This window comes from Clinocottus analis, unplaced genomic scaffold, assembly GCF_023055335.1.
Source record: "Clinocottus analis isolate CAN_PGR_092001 unplaced genomic scaffold, fCliAna1.0.p SCAF_2, whole genome shotgun sequence".
Classification (NCBI taxonomy): Eukaryota; Metazoa; Chordata; class Actinopteri; order Perciformes; family Cottidae; genus Clinocottus; species Clinocottus analis.
The window spans coordinates 24510785-24534250 of record NW_027175931.1 but is presented as its reverse complement, the minus strand read 5'-3'; the positions used below and the strand labels follow the sequence as shown (position 1 = coordinate 24534250).

At 47.3% G+C, this 23466-nt stretch overlaps 1 protein-coding gene across 1 annotated transcript; it reads left to right on the top strand.

The window, feature by feature from the left end:
- Positions 1–13: 13 nt before the first annotated feature.
- Positions 14–19095, top strand: slc8a2b (solute carrier family 8 member 2b). Its single transcript, XM_068585032.1, has 14 exons — positions 14–527; positions 1690–1827; positions 1959–2186; positions 2293–2649; positions 4156–4281; positions 5579–5774; positions 7641–7771; positions 9200–9573; positions 10235–10338; positions 10899–10916; positions 12970–13094; positions 15628–15727; positions 16176–16442; positions 17481–19095. Exons 1-14 carry the CDS (start codon positions 129–131, stop codon positions 17855–17857), a joined length of 2940 nt encoding a protein of 979 aa, XP_068441133.1. The 5' UTR covers positions 14–128; the 3' UTR covers positions 17858–19095.
- The last annotated feature ends 4371 nt before the right edge of the window (positions 19096–23466 follow it).

Here is a 23466-nt window from a genome sequence, read left to right as displayed (position 1 = left end):
TCTTCCTCCTCCAGGTGAGCGAGTCGCACCACCTTCAGCTGCAGCGTCTCCCTCTTCCTCAGCCGGATCCCACCGTCCTCTGCCTCACCCTTTCCTGCCGCTTCTCGTGGGAACCCCCCACGCCAGCCATGTCTGTCTTGGCCTCGCCCGCCCTGTGCCTCTTCCTCCTCCTCCTCTTCCTCAACCCGCTGCCTCCCTGCCAGATGGAGTCGCAGCGCGGCGACCTCAGCGGCGACCCGAGCAGCGACCCCAGGTACCGAGCGGTCTCGCCCTCCATGTTCCCATCCTCCTTTAAGCCCTCAGCGTCCTACGTCAACAGCACCCCGCCTGGCCAGCAGGAGAAGTGCGGGGAAGTGTCGGTGTGCAGGCCCGGCATCATTCTGCCCGTCTGGCAGCCAAACCGGCCCGGGATCGGCGAGCAGGTGGCCAGGGCGGTGGTCTACTTTGCGTCGCTCATGTACATGTTCCTGGGAGTGTCCATCATCGCAGACCGCTTCATGGCGTCCATAGAGGTCATCACGTCCCAGGTGAGGACAAGCGATATTATCACGATACTTACTTCATTATATGATATTATCACGATATGTCATTATATGATATTATCACGATATGTCATTATTTGATATTATCACGGGTCACAATTGCCAACGAGGGATTTTAACTCATTTGTTTAACTGTAATTCCAGGAATCTTTTTGTTAGCGTAATTTTTGCTCTTCAGACGTAAAAATGTTAACCACCATTTACGGCAGCGAGAAGCCCATTTGATGATTAAATCCCTAAACATCTGTAGATTATTTGGGAACATGATGATGTTGCTGGCGGGGGGGATCCCTGTATGCATCATATCCTTGAGGATGAATAGTGCAAAACAAGGTGTCTGTCTGTAAGTAAGTGTACAAATATTTTCGGGCCACTATGAAACTGTGACGGAGGAAATCGACTTTGGCACAGTTTAGGTAACATATTAGAAACACTGGCTGCAGTGTCCAGTGCTGTCATATCTCTGCTAACGAGGGTTGATCTTCTGTTGCTGTAGGTCCATCTGCCACAGTCCATATGCTTCCATCTTTAAGTTATAAAAGCAGCTTCACTAGACGTTAAATCTAGTCTAATCCCCCCCCCCCCCCCCCGCCCTGCTTCAAACCACCACTCAATGCATGAGCATTGTTATCCAACTAAAAACACACAAATTGCATATGAACCCATTGATCAGGCGGCGCATGCATATTTAATCGCTCCTGGTTGATCTCAAGGTTAGCGTGTGTGTTTGCTTCATCGTGTCCTTGTCAATTTACCGGGTGAACGATTCCTTTCATGGAGATTAACATAGATTTCCGTCTCCTTTCATGTGTGCTGTGTAACAGCTTGGATGAGCCAGAGCTCTGTGTTTGTGCCAGAGCATCACCGTCATGAAGTGTGTCTGTGCTGAGCGGGTCTACGCTCAGTAGATAGCACAGTCAGGGGCGGTTTTTAAACTTGACATTTGTTTGTGAAAACGTATGAGACAGTTTAAACGCTGCGAAGGCGACGTTTCAAATGAAAGACATATTTTAGTTAAAGGCTTGACGATCTTGAGAATGTAGACGCCTCAATGTGCAATCAACCAGAATAACCAGAAACACCCGCGGGTGTTTGAAGGGACTTCCATGTTGATCCAGCAAATTGATGCACGATGTTCTGCCACCAGGAGAAGGAGGTGACCATCACCATGCCCAACGGGGAGACCTCGGTGGCGACGGTTCGAATCTGGAACGAGACGGTGTCCAACCTGACCCTCATGGCTCTCGGCTCCAGCGCTCCAGAGATACTGCTGTCTGTTATAGAGGTACACACACACACACACACACACACACACACACACACACACACACACACACACGATTGCTCATTCAGCCAAGTCAGGAGTTTTTGAAAATTGTGTCCGTTTGGTTTCTGCGCTGGCCATCGGCCTCTCAGGTGTGCGGTCATGAGTTCAAGGCCGGAGAGCTGGGCCCGGGCACCATCGTCGGCAGCGCCGCCTTCAACATGTTCGTGATCATCGGGATCTGTGTGTGGACCATCCCCCCGGGCGAGACCCGCAAGATCAAGCACCTCCGGGTGTTCTTCATCACCGCCTTCTGGAGCATCTTCGCCTACATCTGGCTCTTCCTCATCCTGTCCGTCATGTCGCCGGGCATCGTGGAGGTGAGGCCGGCTCAGACGGGGCGGCGCTGTTCGTCAGCACTTCTGGAGCTGTGACGCCCCAGAGGGAGGGAGCTCTGAGGTATTCAGGAGACTCTGTGTGTTTCAGGTGTGGGAGGCCCTGGTCACCCTGCTGTACTTCCCCGTGTGTGTCATCCTGGCCTGGATCGCCGACCGCCGCCTGCTCTTCTACAAGTACATGGGCAAGCGCTACCGGGCCGACAAGCGCCACGGCATCGTCGTGGAGACCGAGGGAGACCTGACGCCCAACAAGGGCGGCATGGAGATGATCATAGACGGCAAGTTCCCGCCTCGGGGGGGCGCCGTGATGCCCGCCGAGAACTGCGGGGTCGGCACGCAGGACGGCACGGCGGGCTCAGTGCCCAACAACGTCGTCCTGCCCAACTCCAACAGCGCCATGGTCAACATGGAGAGCAGCAAGGAGCTGGACGAGAGCCGCAAGGAGGTGGGACGCAGAGACGTGGACGCTTCAGAGCTCCACATGTACACGCATCTGTTTACTTTCTGTTTGCTGTGACACGATGTGACGATTTGGCACAGCAGAAACCTCCAAATGTCCAAAGTTTATGACATCAAATCACAGCATGACTTTTCCTTCGGCGCTCCTCGAGGTGTCGTATTGTTCATGCTGGAGGGGTGAAGCGGTTAGGTTTAGCATTGAAACCAAAGCCAGGTAATGGCCATCAGATTCTTCCGTCATGATCTTCTTTATACACTCCAAACGTCCAACATTTGAATAGGCGCCTAAACAAAAGGTTTTTGTAGCTGTGTGACGAGACATTCTTGATTGGTTCCCGTGTTTCAGGCGATGCGCACCTCTTGTTCCTAACACCTGTTCCTGTTCCTCGTTGTGTGTCTGTCCTCTGGTTGGTGCAGAGCATCTCATGAACATGTTCATCAGACAGTTCACAGAGCGGGTGACAAAGAGAGCGCAGAGGTTTTTCATTCAGACACAGGCTGCAAAACGCATCCAGAGACGTTGTTATCATTGTAGATTGTGCTCCGTTATCTTATTTAATCTCATTTCACAGGTTTTGTGGCACAGATGAATGCAGTTAACGTAGAAAACACGATTTCTACTGTTGCAATATGCAGTTATGACACGATCGCAGTGCAAAAATAATGGATCCTTTGCCTGCAGGAGAAAGGAAAGCTGGCTGTTTTCAGCGGTGATGAATGGCTCCAGCCACCACCTACATTTCACAAAGTGATGCATGCTTTGTTTCATGTTTCACGATTGCAGTTTTTTTTTGTGAAAACATCCCGAGACCAGAGACAACAGGGATGTGCATCACACGCAGAACACAGAACCTCTTGGTGTAGTGACATGCAGCAGCAGCAGCTGGATCACATCTCGCTGGCCTCGAATGCTTTCAGAAACGTCTTTCAGGACGTGTGAGGCTGTGAAAATGAGTTTGTCTCTTGGACCTCATGTTTAAAATAAGGTTTGACTCTGTGTGCGTCCGGCTTGACGCTGGTGACGTGATCCGCTCTCTGCCGTCGTTGCGGTGGAGTCGGTTCGTCGTCTGGTCGCTCAGTGTTTCAGAGATGAACACTTTAAAAAGATGTTTTCCAGGCAGCAGCTAAAAAACAGTTGCCCTTTTTAGCCAGACAATATTTTTTGTAATCAAGATAAAATACACATATTTAACATGTATGTTGTCATGCGTACGAGGTACATGCGTGGCAGTATAATTTTCCATGCAGCTCAAAGATACTCTAATAATTTTGTCGGTTAATTGTTGGCCTTAATCGTCTAGAAGGACAGGAGTTCATTTCTTTTATTTATTCAATTCGAGCTCTGATTCTTAACATTTTGTAAGTGTTTTCAACGGCTTTTATAGTTGGATTTCGTGTGTGTGTGTGTGTGTGTGTGTGTGTGTGTGTGTGTGTGTGCGTGCGTGCGTGCGTGTGTGTGTGTGATCTTGGGTCCTCTCTTCTCGTCCTGCAGGTGATTCGTATCCTGAAGGAGCTGAAGCAGAAATATCCGGACAAGGAGCTGGACCAGCTGGTGGAGCTCGCCAACTACTACGCTCTGCTGCACCAACAGAAGAGCAGGGCCTTCTACCGCATACAGGTGGACACACACACACACACACACACACACACACACACACACACACACACACACACACACACACACACACACGTGCATTATTCACAGTCCCTGGGGGGAACGCCCAGGTGTCCAGGTTGCAGAGGGACGTTCACCTGATGGAGAGCCAGACCACCAGCAGGTGTTTTCATGATGTGGACTTTATTAAAGGTTATAAACTCACATTTTAAACATGTCGGAAACCGCTCAAAAAGCATTTTTGGACAATTAGATCATGCTGGATATTCAAAGTTATGATCAAAATATGTCCTAAAAGTGTTTGTTTTTTTAAATTTACATTGTTTTCACAAGAAAATCCTGGAAGCAAAGATCTAAAATAACACATTAGACCTCATTACAGGTTGATAACAGCAGCACCAGAGGTTGTTCAAGGACTCTGCTCAGAACGAGTGCTTTATGAAAATGAATGAAACTTAAACAACGACTAACACTTCAGTGGGAACCTCTCATGCAGTAACACAATATTATAATCAATACGTTTGTGTTACAGCTTTAAGTTTTCTGCACACAAACAACACATGCAAAGAGCTTATGAAATATGTGTTTTGTTAGAAATGATTCAACTGTTTTTACACAGAAATCTGAACGATTGGTTCATTTACGGAAAATTAACTTTTCCCTATTTTGATTTGTTTTGTCATTTAAATAGAAAATAAATATTATGGCTCCAGATTTGATGCTTTACCTTTTTAATGATGTCACTCATGTTAAGGTAATGTTAAGTAATAATCTTGAGGTTTGGACTCATCAAGCAGTCGCTTTGGGCTCTGAGTCATCGAGAAGAACATTTATCACTATTTTCACAGGAATATTAATCAATCGTAAATATTTCTAAATGAATTCCAGCTCACTGCAAAAATTCAGCTTCCAAAAACAAGAAAAAAAGTAATAAAATGAGGGAAATATGACTTGAAATAAGACAAATTATCTGCCAACAGAACAGGAAAATTTGACTTGCCAAGACTTCTTGAAACAAGTGAAATGCTCTAAAATAAAAACTTCCTGATGAGAAGAAATATCTTGTTGATCAAAAAACAAGCGTATAATTTCTTGATTTAAGATATTTCATCTTACTTAGATTTAATTTTTTGCAGTGCAGCAACGACTCTGCTTTCCATATTTGTAATATTGCTTCAGTCCAGGACCTGAACACGTCCTGACACGTTTGAGGAGCTTAAGTCTGCTTCTTAATGGGGTTGTGTTGAAGGGGTGGCTCCTTCCTGTTAAAGCCCCGCCCCTTCCGTGTGTCTGCGCGCAGGCGACCCGCATGATGATCGGAGCCGGAAACGTCCTGAAGAGACACGCGGCCGACAACGCGCGCCGCACGGCGGCGACCGACGAGGAGGCGCCGGAGGAGGAGGACCCGGGAGCGAGCAGCCGCATCTCCTTCGAGAGCGCGCACAGCCAGTGCATGGAGAACTGCGGCGTGCTGACGCTGGCCGTGGTGTGCCACGGTACGAGGCCCGAGACAGACCTGCGCAGTGTGTTCACCTTTTAGCTGCTGTCGAAGAACCACGACGCCTGTGATGTTCTCCTGAGTCTGGAGCAAATCAAACATACACGAGAGCTGCTCACCGTAGGGTTAGAGGAGGAGGAGGAGGAGGAGAGAGGAGGAGAGAGGAGAGGAGGGTTAGAGGAGGAGGAGGAGGAGGAGGAGGAGAGGAGGGTTAGAAGAGGAGGAGGAGGAGGAGGAGAGAGGAGGGTTAGGGTTAGAGGAGGAGGAGGAGGAAGAGGAGGAGAGGAGGGTTAGGGTTAGAGGAGGAGGAGGAGGAGAGGAGGGTTAGGGTTAGAGGAGGAGGAGGAGGAGGAGAGGAGAGAGGAGGGTTAGGGTTAGAGGAGGAGGAGAGAGAGGAGGAGAGAGGAGGGTTAGGGTTAGAGGAGGAGGAGGAGGAGGAGGAGAGGAGGGTTAGGGTTAGAGGAGGAGGAGGAGGAGGAGGAGGAGAGAGGAGGAGGAGGAGGAGGGTTAGGGAGAGGAGGAGGAGGAGGAGGAGAGGAGAGAGGAGAGGAGAGAGGAGGGTTAGGGTTAGAGGAGGAGGAGGAGGAGGAGAGAGGAGGGTTAGGGTTAGAGGAGGAGGAGGAGGAGGAGAGGAGAGAGGAGGAGGAGGAGGAGAGGAGAGAGGAGGGTTAGGGTTAGAGGAGGAGGAGGAGGAGGAGAGGAGAGAGGAGGGTTAGAGGAGGAGGAGAGGAGAGAGGAGGGTTAGGGTTAGAGGAGGAGGAGGAGGAGGAGAGGAGGGTTAGGGTTAGAGGAGGAGGAGGAGGAGGAGGAGAGGAGGGTTAGGGAGAGGAGGAGGAGGAGGAGAGGAGAGAGGAGGGTTAGGGTTAGAGGAGGAGGAGAGGAGGGTTAGGGTTAGAGGAGGAGGAGGAGGAGGAGAGAGGAGGGTTAGGGTTAGAGGAGGAGGAGGAGGAGGAGAGAGGAGGGTTAGGGTTAGAGGAGGAGGAGGAGGAGGAGAGAGGAGGGTTAGGGTTAGAGGAGGAGGAGGAGGAGGAGAGAGGAGGGTTAGGGAGAGGAGGAAGCGGCAGCGTTTCATCCCTGACCTTCACGACCTGTTGCCTGATGACTGAGTCTGGTCTGTTAGAAACTAAATATGTGAATGATTCTACAAATGTAAAGGCCATATGTGTGCGCGTGTTTTCATTGATTATTTTCTCCTATTTTCACTTTTTCCCTTTTGTTTTGTTGTTTGATTGTTTTTTCTTTTCTACGTTGTTTGTTTGCTCTAATTTCCTGTAATTTCCTCCATTTTTTATTTATTTTTTCTTCACTATTCTGGCAAACAGATTAATACACGCAAAAGAAAAAAATGCAGCAGTGTGATCTTTAGTTTTAGACACTTCACGCGTCCCCTTGAAGGAAAAGTCAGAGTCCTGCAGATCAAATTAAACTATAATTATTGCATCGATAGTTTAATCTGTACGAGGTGTAATAGTTTCTAAGAAGGTTTGATTCAAAAACAGAAAAACATAACGAGTAACTTGCTCTTGTGAAGGTAATAAAGGTCTGAAGCAGCAGACGATGGAAAGTACAATAGCTACAAAGGTATTGTACTACAGTACATGTACTTTAAAGACACAGCTTCAGTATTTCACAACAGCACTGCTTTATTTCTACGCTCCATAACAGGAAACCTTGAGTCGTAATATTGCAGCAATAACTTTCATTGGAGAGATTCATCATCCAGTAAAATAAATTCTGTTATTAGAAGACTCTCATAACTCAGCTGTAAACACACATATTGAACACGTGTTCGTGTGTGTGTGTGTGTGTGTGTGTGTGTGTGTGTGACGTGCTGAATGAAACCTGCTCCCTGTGCTTCTTCCAGGCGGTCTGGGAGAAAACACCTTCTACGTGGACTACAGGACGGAGGACGGCTCAGCCAACGCCGGCTCGGACTACGAGTACAGCGAAGGAACGCTGGTGTTCAAACCCGGAGAGACTCGCAGGGAGATCAAGGTGAGAGACGAGGGAGACGCAGGTTCTCCTCTGACGTCTGTTCCTCACAGCTGCTCCTCCACCTCAGAGGAAGAAGGTCTGCAGTCTGGACTCAGGAAACAGAGAATATGACTCTTCCCTCTTTCCCGGCGCCGTGTGACTGGACAGCATGAAGTGTGATTGTGCGAGAGAAAGACGAGGAAAGCCGGAAAATCTCTCCTCCCATTTAAAGTTTGATGTGAGATCAGAAGAAGGAGACAGTGACGCAAGAGCCTGAAGAGGCTCAGTGAGCAGCACCAGTGACGGCGTGGAGAGCCAGAAAGCTCAGCGTCGTCTGTGAAGTAGCAGCAGGATAACTAATGAAGCGTCTGCTGCTGCGACTCATCCTCACAGCCAGAGAACAGCTGAGCAGGAAGTTACAATCAACACCTGACGCATGAGCAACAGAGAGGAGCAGCCAGCCAAACACACGCACACGGATTCCAATGAAGCGAAGGAATTGAGGAAAAGATGCTCACACTCTTCTGTCGTGATAAGAAGTCTGGTTGTATAGAAGTCTGAGAGAAAACTCTGCTTCCCTCTTGATGTCTTCCTCCAGACTCACAAACCTTTTATTGCCACGCAAGTTGTTACAAACGAGGAATTAGTCCTGGTGGAGGGTGCATCATAAAACACAACAACAACAACAACAACAACCACAACAACAACAACAACAACAAGGAACATTTCACTGTACAAGTGAAAGTATAACATTTGGATTAAAAAATAAGTAAATGCCGTAAATGTGCAGTAAATAAGTAGCGGATTTTTTGCATGTAAAATAAAAAATAATGTGTAACGATCAATACGATCAATAATGATAATAATAATAAGAGTAAAGGTAAAATAAAGTGCACAGATGAGGTAATGAATGTTTAAAGTGACACGTGATGAGTAAAGTGGAGAGTGACCTTAAATATGATGTGGAGAGAAGGAGATAAGGAGATAGAAGAGAAGGAGAGAAGGAGATAAGGGAGAGAAGGAGATAAGGGAAGAGAAGGGAGAGAAGGAGAGAAGGAGAGAGGGAGATAGAAGATAAGGGAGAGAAGGAGAGGACGGAGATGAGGAGAGAAGGAGATGAGGAGAGAAGGAGAGAAGGAGATGAGGAGAGAAGGAGATGAGGAGAGAAGGAGATGAGGAGAGAAGGAGATAAGGGAGAGAAGGAGAGGAGGGAGATGAGGAGATGAGGAGAGGAGGAGAGAGGGAGATAAGGAGAGAAGGAGATGAGGAGAGAAGGAGATGAGGAGAGAAGGAGATGAGGAGAGAAGGGAAGGTCCAGGGGAGACCGAGTCAGTAAACATTGGAACATGAATGATGTTGTTGAGTAATCGATGGTCCGTTTGCTGAAGTGCGTCTTTGAAGCGTGACCTTTGATCCTGAAGGTCACGCCTGTCTCTCTGCCTTCTCCAGGTCGGCATCATAGACGACGACATATTCGAGGAGGACGAGCACTTCTTCGTGCGGCTGCTGAATCTGCGCGTGGGCGACGCGGAGGGGATGTTCGAGAGCGACGACGCGGGCGCCGCCCCCAAAGGCCGCCTGATGGAGCCGCTGGTCGCCACGGTGACCATCCTGGACGACGACCACGCCGGCATCTTCACGTTCAGCGAGCGCATGGTGCGCGTGAGCGAGAGCGTGGGCACCATGGAGGTCACGGTGGTGCGCAACTCCGGCGCCCGCGGCACCGTCATCCTGCCGTACCGCAGCGAGTCCGGCAGCGCCAAGTCAGGCGAGGACTACGAGGACACGCGGGGAGAGCTGGAGTTCACCAACGACCAGACCACGTGAGTCCAGGCCGCGCCGGAGGGTCATATGCTCACACGCACGCTCACACGCACGCTCACATGCACGCTCACACGCCTGCTCGCATGCACGCTCACACGCACGCTCACACGCATGCTCACATGCACGCTCACACGCTGCAGCTTCTTGGTCTGCTGCCGCTCACAGAGCAGCTGGGAGGGAAGTTCTGCATTAAAGCTCCACTCACCATATGTTCGATTCCCTCAAATCTGTATTATGATCCATCTCAAAATGTGTCCGCTCAAAGTCTTCATCAGTGAATCTCTCAGTTGCTTTTCTCTCTTTTCTCCTCTGCTCCCACCTGGGACTGAATTATTGATTCTCTCTCTTTCTCTCTCTCTTTCTCTCTCTCTCTCTCTCTCTCTCTCTCTCTCTCTCTCTCTCTCTCTCTCTCTCTCTCTCTCTCTCTCTCTCTCTCTCTCTCTCTCTCTTTCTCTCTCTCTCTCTCTCTCTCTCCCCCTCTCTCTCTCTCTCTCTCTCTCTCTCTCTCTCTGCATTCACACAACAGCCAGTCTCGATCTGACAGCGTGTGTGTGTGTGTGTGTGTGTGTGTGTGTGTGTGTGTGTGTGTGTGTGTGTGTGTGTGTGTGTGTGTGTGTGTGTGCATACACACTACTACTCCATCCTCTTCTTGTTTTGCAGTCAGACGTTCCAGGTGAGGATAATTGATGACGAAGAATACGAAAAACATGAGAACTTCTTCATCGTGTTGGAGGAGCCGCGCTGGCTGAAGAGAGGCATCTCAGGTGTGCACGTGGAAACACACCTGTTGGTTTTACTCACAGCAGGAGTTTGTTTTTACTAGTCGTGAAATGTTGGCACAAAGACTCCTACAAAGAGAGAGAGGGTGTAGTTGAATTTCAGAAGCTTTGCTAGAAGTCAGACGCATGAAGAAGCAGCTATTATTATTATTATTATTATTATTATTATTATTATTATTATTATTCTGAAGAGACTATGAAAGCAGAGACGCTCTGTGTTCATGGTAAAGACTCACAGAGACTCTGAGCTTGTGTCTCTGCTTTCATTCCAGTGTTTATGTGAAGAGTTTGATGTGTTGTTAGATGTTGCTGTCGTGAACGTGCTATGACTCACTTTTATTTTCTCCTCTCTCCTCTTTCCTGTCTCCTCTCTCCTCCCTTCTCTCCTCTCTCCTCTTATCTCTCTCCTCTCCTCTCCTCTCCTCCGTCTCTCGTCCTCTCTCCTCTCTTCTCATCTTCTCTCCTCTCTCCTTTGTCCTCTCTCCTGTTTCCTCTCTCCTGTCTCCTGTCTCCTCTCTCCTCTCTCCTGTCTCCTCTCTCCTCAGCTCTGCTGCTCAGCCAAGGTGAGTCTGATTATTTCTCGGTGGATTATTTTCTCTACGTTTGACGTGCAGATTATTTTTTATTGACGTTCTCATTGAATGTCAGCCAAAAGGGAAAAATGTCCGTTTCTCTTTCCTGCAGTCTGTGAAGACGTCTGTGAAGACGTCTCCACAGACGTCTCCACAGACGTCTCCACAGACGTCTCCACAGACGTCTCCACAGACGTCTCCAGGTGTCTTCTTCCATTAAAAGAAGATAACTGAAGATAACTTATTCTTCAAACAAATCATTTCATTACCAAAAGTAATGCCGATGAATCCGCTCCAGCTCGACATGTTCAACATGATCACAAACACATTTCCCATCGCAGGTGTTTCAGGAGCAGAAGCTTCAGCTTCATGAAGCTTCATGAAGCTTCATGAAGCTTCATGAAAACTTGCAGCTGAAACTGAATCAGAAGTCATCCTGCAAACTGATGTCAAACTGGTTTGATCAGTTTTTTGGAACGAGAACTCCTCTGAACTCGAGACGATTCAAAATGTACAAGTAGAAAAGAAAAATGTGTGTGTGTGTGTGTGTGTGTGTGTGTGTGTGAGTGTGTGTGTGTGTGTGTGTGTGTGTGTGTGTGTGTGTGTGTGTGTGTGTGTGAGTGTGTGTGTGTGTGTGTGTGTGTGTGTGTGTGTGTGTGTGTGTGTGTGTGTGTGTGTGTGTGTGTGTGTGTGTGTGTGTGTGTGTGTGTGACAGCTTGAAATAGTGTCAGTGAATACAGCAGGGATGGTTTGGTGCTTCCAGTCTTGTCATAATTAGACCGTCTTTGAAGAGCGAGGCTGTAATCTCACTCACACACTGCCGCCCTCCTGCTGCCTTTAATCCAACACGAGGATTAATGCCACTCGCACGCCGTCTGGCTGGAAGAAGCTCTGGAGCTCTTGGTGGAGGCAGCAGCCTGTGAGGATTGAGGAGTCTCTTCTGTCTCTCAGGTGCTTCTGTAGCTGCACAGACCAGGAGCTCGAACTTCCTGTTTGTGTTCAGCCTCCGTTTCCTGCACGATGTTGGTCGCTGTGTGTCGAGTGGATCCCGGGAGGAGAGGCTTCAAAGCGGAGCTTTGCGTAAAGTCATAGTAACTTCGCCACGCCTTTTTTTGATCAACTTTTTATCATTTAAATCAACAGAATTCACCTTTTGTACCACCCTGGTTAGGATGAGTAAAATCATCACAGTTTGGCTTCAAACAAATTTGCTTATTACCTTTTTTAAAGCTACTAAGCGCTGAACTTCCATTTTGTGTTGATGGTAGCGCCCCCTGTGGACGAAGGCGGTAGTGTTTCGCAGCACCAGACTATGAAACGTGTCATTTCACTGCAGCGGTCCTGCTGCTGGTTCTCATGCTCCTCTCGTCAGCACCGACCACGTGCAGGGTGTTGAGCTTCTCATCCTCATGAACTGAACATCAGCTGAAGACTGTTGGTCCACAGAGCAAGTCATGTGAAGACGTCACGTCGGGAAGTCTGGAAGGTTGTCTGGACGCCGTGGCCCCGCTGTCGCTTTAGCACCACAGACAGACAAGCAGTGAATCAGAATACGACACAAATTCACTGGCAAGCGAGCGCTACGCTACGTAGCAACACATTTACTCAAACTGGCTGCACATCGCACACAGGGGCCACTTTGCATTGATGAAGTCAGCTTTCATCCCACTTTCTGACGCACTGAATGAGTTTTGTGCCACAGACGTGGATGTTCATACTGTTGATAGGCATCGTTTGTTTAGGATCAGCTGTACGTCTATAGAGAAGTTCTTGTGCTTTATAAGAAGGGAATGTGTCATCACCGGTTGTCCAAACAGGAGAGCACGAGTCTTAAACACGCTGACCTCACACGTGTCCACTGAAATAACTCACACAGATATCTTCCATCTGTCATCCTCTCACGTCCCCGAGTGAGAAACAAACGCACGACTCGGTGACGTGTTGTGCGTTCTGAATAACCTGCCGACTCACAATCTATCGTTGCATCCTCGGTGAATATGTGAACGTGCAGCTCGGGCTTCACCTCTTCGTTTCCTCCCCACAGAGGGAGCGGAGGGCCAGATGAGCGCCGAGGAGGAGGAGGCCCGCAGGATAGCCGAGATGGGGAAGCCCATCCTGGGAGAGCACAGCCGCCTGGAGGTGGTCATCGAGGAGTCGTATGAGTTCAAGGTGCTCCATTCACTCCTTCATGCTCCTCCTTATGTCCATCGTCTGTCAAGTGTTGTCAAGCTCAGCATGAGGATGACTGATTGATGCAGCAGCTTTAAACAAATTCCCCTCGGGGATTAATAAAGTACATATATATTTATATATAAAGATATATATATAGATATATATATAGATACTGTAACTATGGAGCGTTAAAAAAAAAAGTCAGGACATTTGTTCCAAGAAAATAAATGCAACTGTGTGCTCGGCGCCGTCAGACCGAAGCACAGCGCTAAAGTTTTATTGAATAAACCAGACTGAAATAGACTTTTGAATGTCTAGATCTGCATACAATATATTCAAATGTAGTGACGTGAATATTATGCACAACCACAGGAGCAGAAGCTACATTGTGGCCTCATTAAAGCTTTTACTTCTTTATTGTAATTATACACAATAAAAAAGAAAAGAACTGTTGAGGACAAGCACCATCTATCATATTTATAGTGCAGCGTGAATACGAGCTGGCAGCAGGCGGTGAGAGGACTGAACGCTCCTCTGGACGTGTGATGGACGCAGCAGCATCCTCCTCCCTCACGCTCCTGAACCGCAGGACCTCGGCCCGCTGGGCGACACCTCAATACCTGTCTGAATTATTGAAAGTGCACAAGTTGCCTCATCGCAGCACAGATACGCCGGAGCAAGAGGACTGCCAGCGATCCACATCTTTAAAAGGAGCCGGCGCTCAGTGTTGCAGGCTAATACGAGCAGCTGAGGGCGAGGCGATACTGAACCATCTGACTGAGTTGAACCCAAGACATATTAAAAAGACAGATTCTTATATACATATACCTTATAGACATATTAAAAAGACAGATTATACCTTATAGACATATTAAAAAGACGGATTCTTAATGAAGGAAAGTTCCCTGTGAGTGACATCACTGTTTCACCACCAGCATGTCGTGTCTGCGCCTCTGAATGCACGAAATACATGTTAACTCGTACCGCGAAGGAGCCGCTCATCGTCCTGTGTGTCCTTTCAATTATGTGTGTGTGTGTGTGTGTGTGTGTGTGTGTGTGTGTGTGTGTGTGTGTGTGTGTGTGTGTGTGTGTGTGTGTGTGTGTGTGTGTGTGTGTGTGTGTGTGTGTTTTCTCAAGACCTAATAAGCCCTCTTGTGCTGTTTTCCCGCTTTCCCTAAATAACATACAAATGAATTCAGCAAACACATCCAACACCCCGCCTGACTTTGAGCCAATTAAAACACCCACAGCAGCGTGGCTTGTTTAAGAAGTAATTACAGCCGAGGAGAGAGGATGAGGAGAGAGGAGAGAGGACGAGGAGAGAGGAGAGAGGAGAGAGGACGAGGAGAGAGGAGAGAGGACGAGGAGAGAGGAGAGAGGACGAGGAGAAAGGAGAGAGGACGAGGAGAGAGGACGAGGAGAGAGGAGAGAGGACGAGGAGAGAGGATGAGGAGAAAGGAGAGAGGACGAGGAGAGAGGAGAGAGGACGAGGAGAGAGGATGAGGAGAGAGGAGAGAGGACGAGGAGAGAGGACGAGGAGAGCAAACGCGTCAACAGAAGAGATGGATGAGAGCCGACGCCCTTATCGCTGCTCCAAAATTCAATATGCTCATCTTCTTCTAGATTCAGGGGGTTGAAAGACTCCTCCAGGAAATACAGCACAATTGAACCCGTCGCTTGTGATTTGCACCAACAGGGGAACATAATGCAATTCTGTGTGATTGGCGTTTAGAGTTAGAGCAGCAGAGATCAATGTTGACTGAGCTTCTCTGATCGGTACGTTGTGACTGCTGTTTGGGATTTATTCATCTTACTGACGTGGGTTCCTCTTAAATCACTGCACATCCGTTACTGTGTGTTTCTACTGGCTGTTGTTTTTTACTTGAAGGCGTTTTAGAGGTGTTTGCCCAGTTTACACAAATACAAATAAATAGATTCATTTGTATTTGTGGCTCAGCTGATTGGAAATCAATCCTCTGATAGGTTCAACACGGCTGGATCGAGTAACAACACATGAGCAGTACAAACAGATGAATTAAACAAAGTATATTACATATTATTACCATGAACAGACCCACGCCAGCTGTTTCTTTGTATAGCGTAACATCTTTCACTGGACCAGCCGGTTGAATTGACTCTTTATTCCCACTTAACAATATATGTTCTCCAAGGTTCCTCGTTCCTTTAGAGGACTCCCTTCAGGGCGCAGTGGACTCATGGACAGTCCAAATTCATTGATTTTGGTATCGTCATCAACGAGATCATCAAACTGTTTCTTGTGAATGTCGGATGTAAGACCTTCACACATCAACCTCTGAGTTTCCTGAAGTTTCTCCTCCAGACATGTAATTCAGAACAAGATGGACGTTCCTCTCAGTATGACCAAACCAAACTGATGCCGTCTGCGACACGGCGCGCGATGGACGACGCAGCACAACCAGCGAGCTCGGTCTCACCTGAGGGGTCGCCGTCCCGCCGTCCTCGCTGCAGATTGGTTTGCTAATAAAGTTTTGTGTCCCCTGATTGGCAGAGCACCGTGGACAAGCTCATCAAGAAGACCAACCTGGCGCTGGTGATCGGCACGCACTCCTGGAGAGAGCAGTTTGTGGAGGCGGTCACTGTCAGCGCAGGTGAGCGCCTCCCTCTGCGTGTGTGTGTGTGTGTGTGTGTGTGTGTGTGTGTGTGTGTGTGTGTGTGTACAGAATGCTGGAGTGAACAAACAGCTGTCACAAGGAGACTTTGGCTTGATCAACGACAAACTCAGCTCCTCTCTTTTTGTTTTCTCCTCTGTTTTGTCCCTGTGAAGCACCAGTGCAGGTGGAGGTCAATAAAGCTCGTTAACAGCAGATGTGAGGGACTTCCTGTTAAAGAGGGAAACATTGATTAAGTCTAACCTCGCGTTCAGACGCGGGAGCAAGCGTTGTGTAATTCAAGGCCGCCACCTATTGGAAGTGGGAGTCACTGCACACATATTTCATTACGTCCTCCTCGTGTTTGGGCTGTAAAGTCTGCATATCTAACCCGTGTATTGTTTAATGAGTAAGAAACCGACATCCGGACGTCTTCTGCCGCCCCCAGGTGATGGCGACGACGAGGATGAGGAGCGCCTGCCGTCCTGCTACGACTACGTCATGCATTTCGTCACCGTCTTCTGGAAGATCCTGTTCGCCTGCGTCCCGCCCACAGAGTACTGGAACGGCTGGGCCTGCTTCCTGGTCTCCATCAGCGCCATCGGCCTCCTCACCGCCTTCATCGGGGACCTGGCGTCGCACTTCGGCTGCACCATCGGCCTCCGAGACACCGTGACCGCCGTTGTGTTCGTGGCCCTGGGAACCTCCATTCCAGGTGAGCGGGGGGGTCCAATTAAAGGAATCTATAAATGCAATACCCCCTTTATCTTGAGGGGGTCTGGGGATCTTTAAATAGCTACCATGCAGACCCACATCGTCACATCAGTGGCGGAGCATCAGGTCCAGCTCGGCCTTCTCTGCTGGCTTTAACAGAGTCACAAACTATTTTATAATTTCATTTAGTTTCCTCAATACACTACACCTATTATAATAGGTTTTCCATATTAGCTTTGTTTCTTATTGCACAGCCTCTGTCTTCCTGGGTTGCTCTGCTTCCAGCTTTTTGTTTTTAAGGAGAGCTTTTATCCAACCAACTTCATCGAGTCTTCACCCGAGCTTCAAGAACAACTGCGCTGCTGCAACCTCTGAGCCAACGGCAGCATACGACCCAGATTTGCATTTCTACAGCCATCATTGGTCTGTCAGATGAAAATGATTGTAATCAACATTTGCATGAGCGAGGCACTGAAACCACTCGTCTCCTCCACCCTCCACCCTCCACCCTCCACCCTCCACCCTCCACCCTCCTGCCAGCTGTTAAACCAGTTTCCTTAAAGCTTTCATTGCAGAGAGGATGAGAGCAAATGGCATCAGGCATTTGGGTTCCTGTGTACCAAAACGCACCCACGTTGATCAGAGCCGAGCTGCTGCTATTCTACATGCATGTGTTTGTAATATTATAATAATGTAGTCACTCTGACCAATAATCCGCGAGATCACCATGAGATCAGCTTTGCAGCTGTTGCGTCTCTCAAAACAAAATACAGATCGAAGCAACATGTTTTTTTCCGTCCTAACAACAAAGGAGCTTGAGAACCGGCGCTGGTGCGACACAATGACGACTTCTCCTTCTTCTTTATAATCCTCACCAGCTGACAGGAAGACGGTCCAAGCTGTTGGATATTCAAACGTCTGTACGTGTGGATTAGCCACCAACTCTCTCTCTCTCTCTCTCTCTCTCTCTCTCTCTCTCTCTCTCTCTCTCTCTCTCTCTCTCTCTCTCTCTCTCTCTCTCTCTCTCTCTCGTTTTCAGACACTTTCGCCAGCAAAGTGGCCGCCATGCAGGACCAGCACGCCGACGCGTCCATCGGCAACGTCACCGGCAGCAACGCCGTCAACGTGTTCCTGGGCATCGGCGTGGCGTGGTCGGTGGCCGCCATCTACTGGTGGTTCAAGGGGAAGCAGTTCCTGGTGGATCCGGGCTCGCTGGCCTTCTCCGTCACGATCTTCACCATATTCGCTTTCATCTGCATGGCCGTGCTGATGTACCGGCGCCGGCCCTCCATCGGCGGCGAGCTGGGCGGCCCGAGGAAGGCCCGCATTGTCACCAGCCTGCTGTTCCTGGGTCTGTGGTTCCTCTACGTCCTCTTCTCCAGCCTGGAGGCCTACTGCCACATCAAAGGCTTTTAAAGAAAGCGAAGAAAAATGTTTACAGAAAAACATTGCACAGCAACACACACACACACACACTCACACACACACACACACACACACACACACTCTCAGTGGTACACAGTTCCAATGAAACAAGTGTCAGGTTCATCTGTTTGACAGGACTCACTGCGACGCTCCGCCCGCAGGCGTCCTGGTCTTTGATGCGGGGATACTGATGTTCTGTCTCACACACACACACACACACACACACACACACACACACACACACACACACACACTCTATGTACACATGAGTAAACAGTTCATGACACAACACGCGCAACATGACGCCAGGGCGAGAGGAAGTGCGAGTGAGCGGTGCTGAATGGTTAGCAGAGAGGAGACAAAGATTGTGAAGTTGAGATTTTGAAAAAGAGGTCAAAGAAGGTCAAACGTCAGAACCGAAAGCGTTGTGCGACAAAAAAAAACCTAACTAAACGTTTCCATGCGAGTCGCGTCGAAGGAGACAAAAACTCTCTCCTCCGTATCGGCCGTCTTTACCCGCGATGCTTCAGCTCTCTTCAGCTCTCTTCAGCTCTCTTCAGCTCTCTTCAGCTCTCTTCAGCTCTCTTCAGCTCTCTTCAGCGCTGAGGAGGTGGAGTGCTGTGAGGATCAAACACCACAAGAGAAACTGAAAAGATTTTAAAAAAGGAGTCGAATGTTTACAACAACATTAAGCTTGTTTACTAAAAGAGGTTCTCGTAAAGCGGCGATGCTCGTCTGACGCCGTTGGGCTGAAGGCGGCTGTCCACACACGCTGTACATAGTCAGTGTACGTGTTTGTATATTTACACTTAGAGTGTCGTGTTTTCTGCAGCTGGTGTACAGAAAGTCCAGCTGGAACATTCCCATTCATTTAGAAAGCACAGACGACGTGGGATCTATATTTTTTGCCAACATACCATGAAAGACTTACGTCACAGCTGACCAAACAAAACAAAACAATAAGCTGGTGAAATGTTAAGTTTATGAAGAGCCATATCTGTTTTTGCATGATGTGTAGCCGGATACGGAGCAACTCTCACACAACGGGTCACAAACATGTTGTGTGAGATAGACGAACGATCAGAATCCAGAATTCCAGCCTCACATGTTCATGTATAAAGCTGTGTGTGTGTGTGTGTGTGTGTGTGTGTGTGTGTGTGTGTGTGTGTGTGTGTGTGTGTGTGTGTGTGTGTGTGTGTGCACTGATGTTCTCTCTCTCTCTCTCTCTCACTCTCAAACACACACACACACACACACAGCGTGTGTGTGTGTGTGTGTGTGTGTGTGTGTGTGTGTGTGTGTGTGTGTGGCACTCGTACCTGACAGGCGGTTCGGCGGTCACACAAACACAGCGTGGACTTAACAGTGTTAGTTTACTCTCAAGATCGAAGCCACTAAAGTCACTAAATTATAATTAACGCCATTTCAAAATATGAAGTCCCAGTCGTCCACATGCATACAGCATATTGAGCCAGACGTTTAGTTCCCTTCAATGCCTTAAGGAAAACTCTCAAGTAAAACCAATTCAATACTAATCTAGTATTCCAGCTTTCAGCTGTACAGAAGCTGCACTTTACTTTATTGCGATGTCCAACGTGCTGTGTTTTATCTGTGGTTGAAAAACTGTTAAATGTGCAGTGCATGATGGGAAAGCTGTGAGCCGTCTTAAGTCTCCACTGGGCTCACCGCTGACTGGTGTACTACATTTAAATGGAGAGTCTGTCTCTCTAACTAACTAACTAAGGTCTATCTCATGTTCTCCAGACTTTGTTTACAGCCCGCGGGTCAGTCAGAGAACAGCTGAGGCGACGGGAACCGATCAGAAACTCTGCACGTGCTGCTCAGTATTGCATGGCAGAAGCATACATGTTGACATCATATTACTGTCTGGATGACGGCGCTGCTTGAGGCTGATGAGTAGCTTGATGACCTGTCGGCTCAGATCGGTGACAGCATCTCAACGCTGATTGGCTTTCGTGAAACAGCATCACGCGAGGTTTGCGATTTCACGTCGCGCCATTCGCCCGGCGAGCGACAATTAGCATTACTCGCGTCCATCTTTGCATCGCTTTTGGTGTGAACGCAGCATAACAACAAAAAATAGAACAACAGAGAAAACACCCACAGGGACATTCACACTTCTTACTTTTTAACATAAAGCTGAGTGCGTGAAATAAAATAAAAAAAACATTGTTCATGTGCTGCAACCCCGCGGGACGCTAATACCTTAGTTAGCCGTTAGCGTAGAACCGTTAACCGTTAACCGTTAGCCGTTAGCCGTTAGCGTAGAACCGCCGAGAACCCAGCATCCTTTTCTACACGAGGAAGGTTTATACTCATCAAAGTCCACGGTCTAATTACCGTAATATCAAATATTATTCATCTTCAAGACGTTGCTCTTTGTGCTGCAGGTGCATCACCGTCATTTTCACCCACAAACGATAAACGCTATATAATATTATCAGAAAACATTCAATATGTTTTACCCTTAACCAACCATATACTTTGTAAAACTTTTTAAAGCAGATTTTGTATCTTTTCCTTACGGATACAGCCAAGACAGATTGTTTTGTACTTCTAAACAATGTTCAGAATAGTATCTATATATATATATATATATATATATATATATATATATATATATATATATATATATATATATATATACATATACTCAGTTACATCATAACTGATTAGCAGATTAGATTTTGATAAATTTTCCACAGCGAGGAAGTTCCCTCCGCTCACGTAGTGGTAGTGTTCCATACCCAAAACATAACCCATCTACGTACCGCAGTGCGCGTGTGTGTCTGTGTTACTCGCGTGCAAGGTTATTTATTTAGATATTTATTTATTTACGAGAAGAGGAGTTATCTATGAATGAGCTGCAGGTCCTTGAGTGCAGTTCAGTTTGGAGGAGAGTTGTGGTTTAATGTGCAATACGAGAGCAACTGTTACGCCTTCTAGTTTTAGAGACGACAGGTCAGTTCACACCTTCGTTCTTTTGTTCTCTGCTCCAGTGTTTCTTGTTTCCCTCCGCTGACCCTCATTTCGCCGTTTGCGTTCTCTCGAGGGAGGATTTATTTTGTATTATTTCATTTAGGAGTGTAAGTAGCGTGTTTACATGAGTTAACGGCGTGGGGCGCTGCCGGGGGGCGCCAGTCTCAGCTGAAGAAGCTCAAGAAGAACTTTCTGTAGATATTAATGGTGGCAGCGGGGCAGGTGAGATCCTAACAGTAGCATAACTGTAGTCTCCCCACTGGACCACCCGGTGGGGCAAAGAGCACACACACACACACACACACACACACACACACACACACACAGAACTGCTGTGTGGCGACTGGGCAAAGAAGTACCAGCACCAGTGGGGATACATCGGTGGTGTCCCAGCATCGTCCCAGCAGCTGTGGCTCCGCCCCCGAAAACAGAACAATGTCCGGACTACGTTTTCCATGAACTTCTGTTCCTACTTCCCGTCTTGCTTCGGCCCCTTGCTGTTGTGTAGCTAGATTGTGATGCTTCCCCAATATCAGCATCTCCTCCCTCCCCTCCCTGAGTGTGCGTCCGTGTTCGCTTCCCCGTATGTGTCCTTCTGCAAGATGCATGTTGAATCCCCCTCCCTCCGTGTTTAGTGTGTTAGTAGCATGGTCTACTGTGATGGACGCCTTGTAGGCCTTGTAGGCTTTGTAGGCATTATTTTACCCGCGGGGTTAATGCCCCACAGTTTGAATATCCTAAACACCAGAGGCCGTGACACACACTGAGGCAACAGCCGGCTCCAGATAAAGACGTGTCGAAGAGAGTTTAATGGAGTCAGTGTCTCCTGCTCTGTGTGACCTCTGTGTGACCTACTGTGACCTTGAGAAGCTGTGAAAGAGAGCGCGCTCTGCTGTGTCATGGCTCCGTTTGCAACGGGTTCACATCCCCGTCATCTTTTTTTTGTTTGTTGGTGTACAATATTTCTGTGTCTGTGTTAGTGTTTCCCTCTTCTTCTTCTTCTTCTTCTTCTTCTTCTTCTTCTTCTTCTTCTTCTTCTTCTTCTTCTTCTTCTCTCCTCTTCCTCCTCCCTGTCTCCTTCACTACCTCCCTAATCCTTTGCTCTTCAATGTGTCTCCCTGTGCAGTTTTTTCCTGTGATGATTAAAATGTCTCTCTCTCTCTGCCTGAACTGTAGGGAAATAACGACTGAGTTACTACAATATCATGTGATAGACATAAACACGTATTCAATACTGTAATAAATTATTAACTTGAAGAATATATTTAAGTTTTTTTTATGAAATGCTGGAGAAAAAAGAAATCTTTGGAGAAAAAGAATATGTGTTTTTGAGAACATGGCATGAGGTGTAATGTGTTACCGAAAGAAAATTAAGGTCTTGAATTAAATGACATTGACCTTATTTGAATATAGTTTATTTATTTTCAAGTTGAACTGTGTCTCTGAATCATTATTTTTGCACTGAATGACCAAATGGTCGTTAAACCCATAATTTGTCTTAATTATGGTAAATGCGCACATAAAGATTCACAAATGCACATAAAGATTCACAAATGCGCGTAGAACAATTCACAAGTCAAAGTCCTGCAGAGATCAGGCTGGTGCTAACGGCGGCCTATCTCTGATTCTTGACAAATCCACCACAGATTCGATGCTTAAACAACTAACTTCTCGCCTAAAAACATCATAAAATTACATTTTGTGACTCAACGACAGTAGTATTCAGAAAATGTCAACTTTCTGTTGTGAGTTTTCTCATCAAAAAAAGCTGATGTTATCATCTTTGCAATAGAACATCTTTGATGTTCCGTGTCAATCAGTGTTGAGATGTTTACAGCGGACTTATCTCAAAATAGATCTTCTCTGTTACTTGATGAGAAAACTCATCGAGTAACAGAGAAGATCACATTTGGAGATGTTTTCAGGCAAGAAGTTAGTTGTTTAAGCATCAAATCTGTCGGTTTGTCAAGAATCAAAGATAGGCCGCCATCAGCACCCGGCGGTCAGCGCTCCTCTGCCCTCTGCATACAAGATGATAGACAGCACACACTTCAATAATTTACTAAACGTATACTTGCACATGTGCAAGACTGATAGACTGAAATAGACTGAACTCAATCCTGATAAATACCATTCTGCAGCAAAATGTATAGTTTTGATCATCTGCGAGTAGTAAATGTTACGATCGGTGGTGGAATGAACATATTGGCTTCAGTACTTGAAGGTACTTTACTTGAGTATTTCCATTTTATTCTACTTTTTACTCCAGTGGTTACTTTGCACATCACAATCCTTCAAAACCCTAACTACCCAAACTGAAGCACTAGATTTGATAAGGTCAATAAACGGTGGAGTAAGGGTCAGGGTCAGGGTCAGGGTTAGGCACGCTGTCTTGAAACCCACTCACCTCTTCTCACCAGAATGTAAATATATTTAAGATTTACATAGCTTTATAAGTATTCATATTTTCAGTTCACACACAGCCTTTCAGTGAAAAAGGCGAGCTGTAACAATATGTAGCTTTCACGTTTTAGAAACTAATCAAATGTTTTATTTGTAAAAATCTTGATCTAAGTAAGTATTTAAGTGAGTAATTGTAG

Coding starts and splice junctions, on each gene's coding strand:
- slc8a2b (XM_068585032.1), top strand. CDS start 129: ATGTCTGTCTTGGCCTCGCCCGCCCTGTGCCTCTTCCTCCTCCTCCTC. Junction 528..1,689: donor TAGAGGTCATCACGTCCCAG/GTGAGGACAAGC, acceptor TTCTGCCACCAG/GAGAAGGAGGTGACCATCAC. Junction 5,775..7,640: donor GCTGGCCGTGGTGTGCCACG/GTACGAGGCCCG, acceptor TGCTTCTTCCAG/GCGGTCTGGGAGAAAACACC.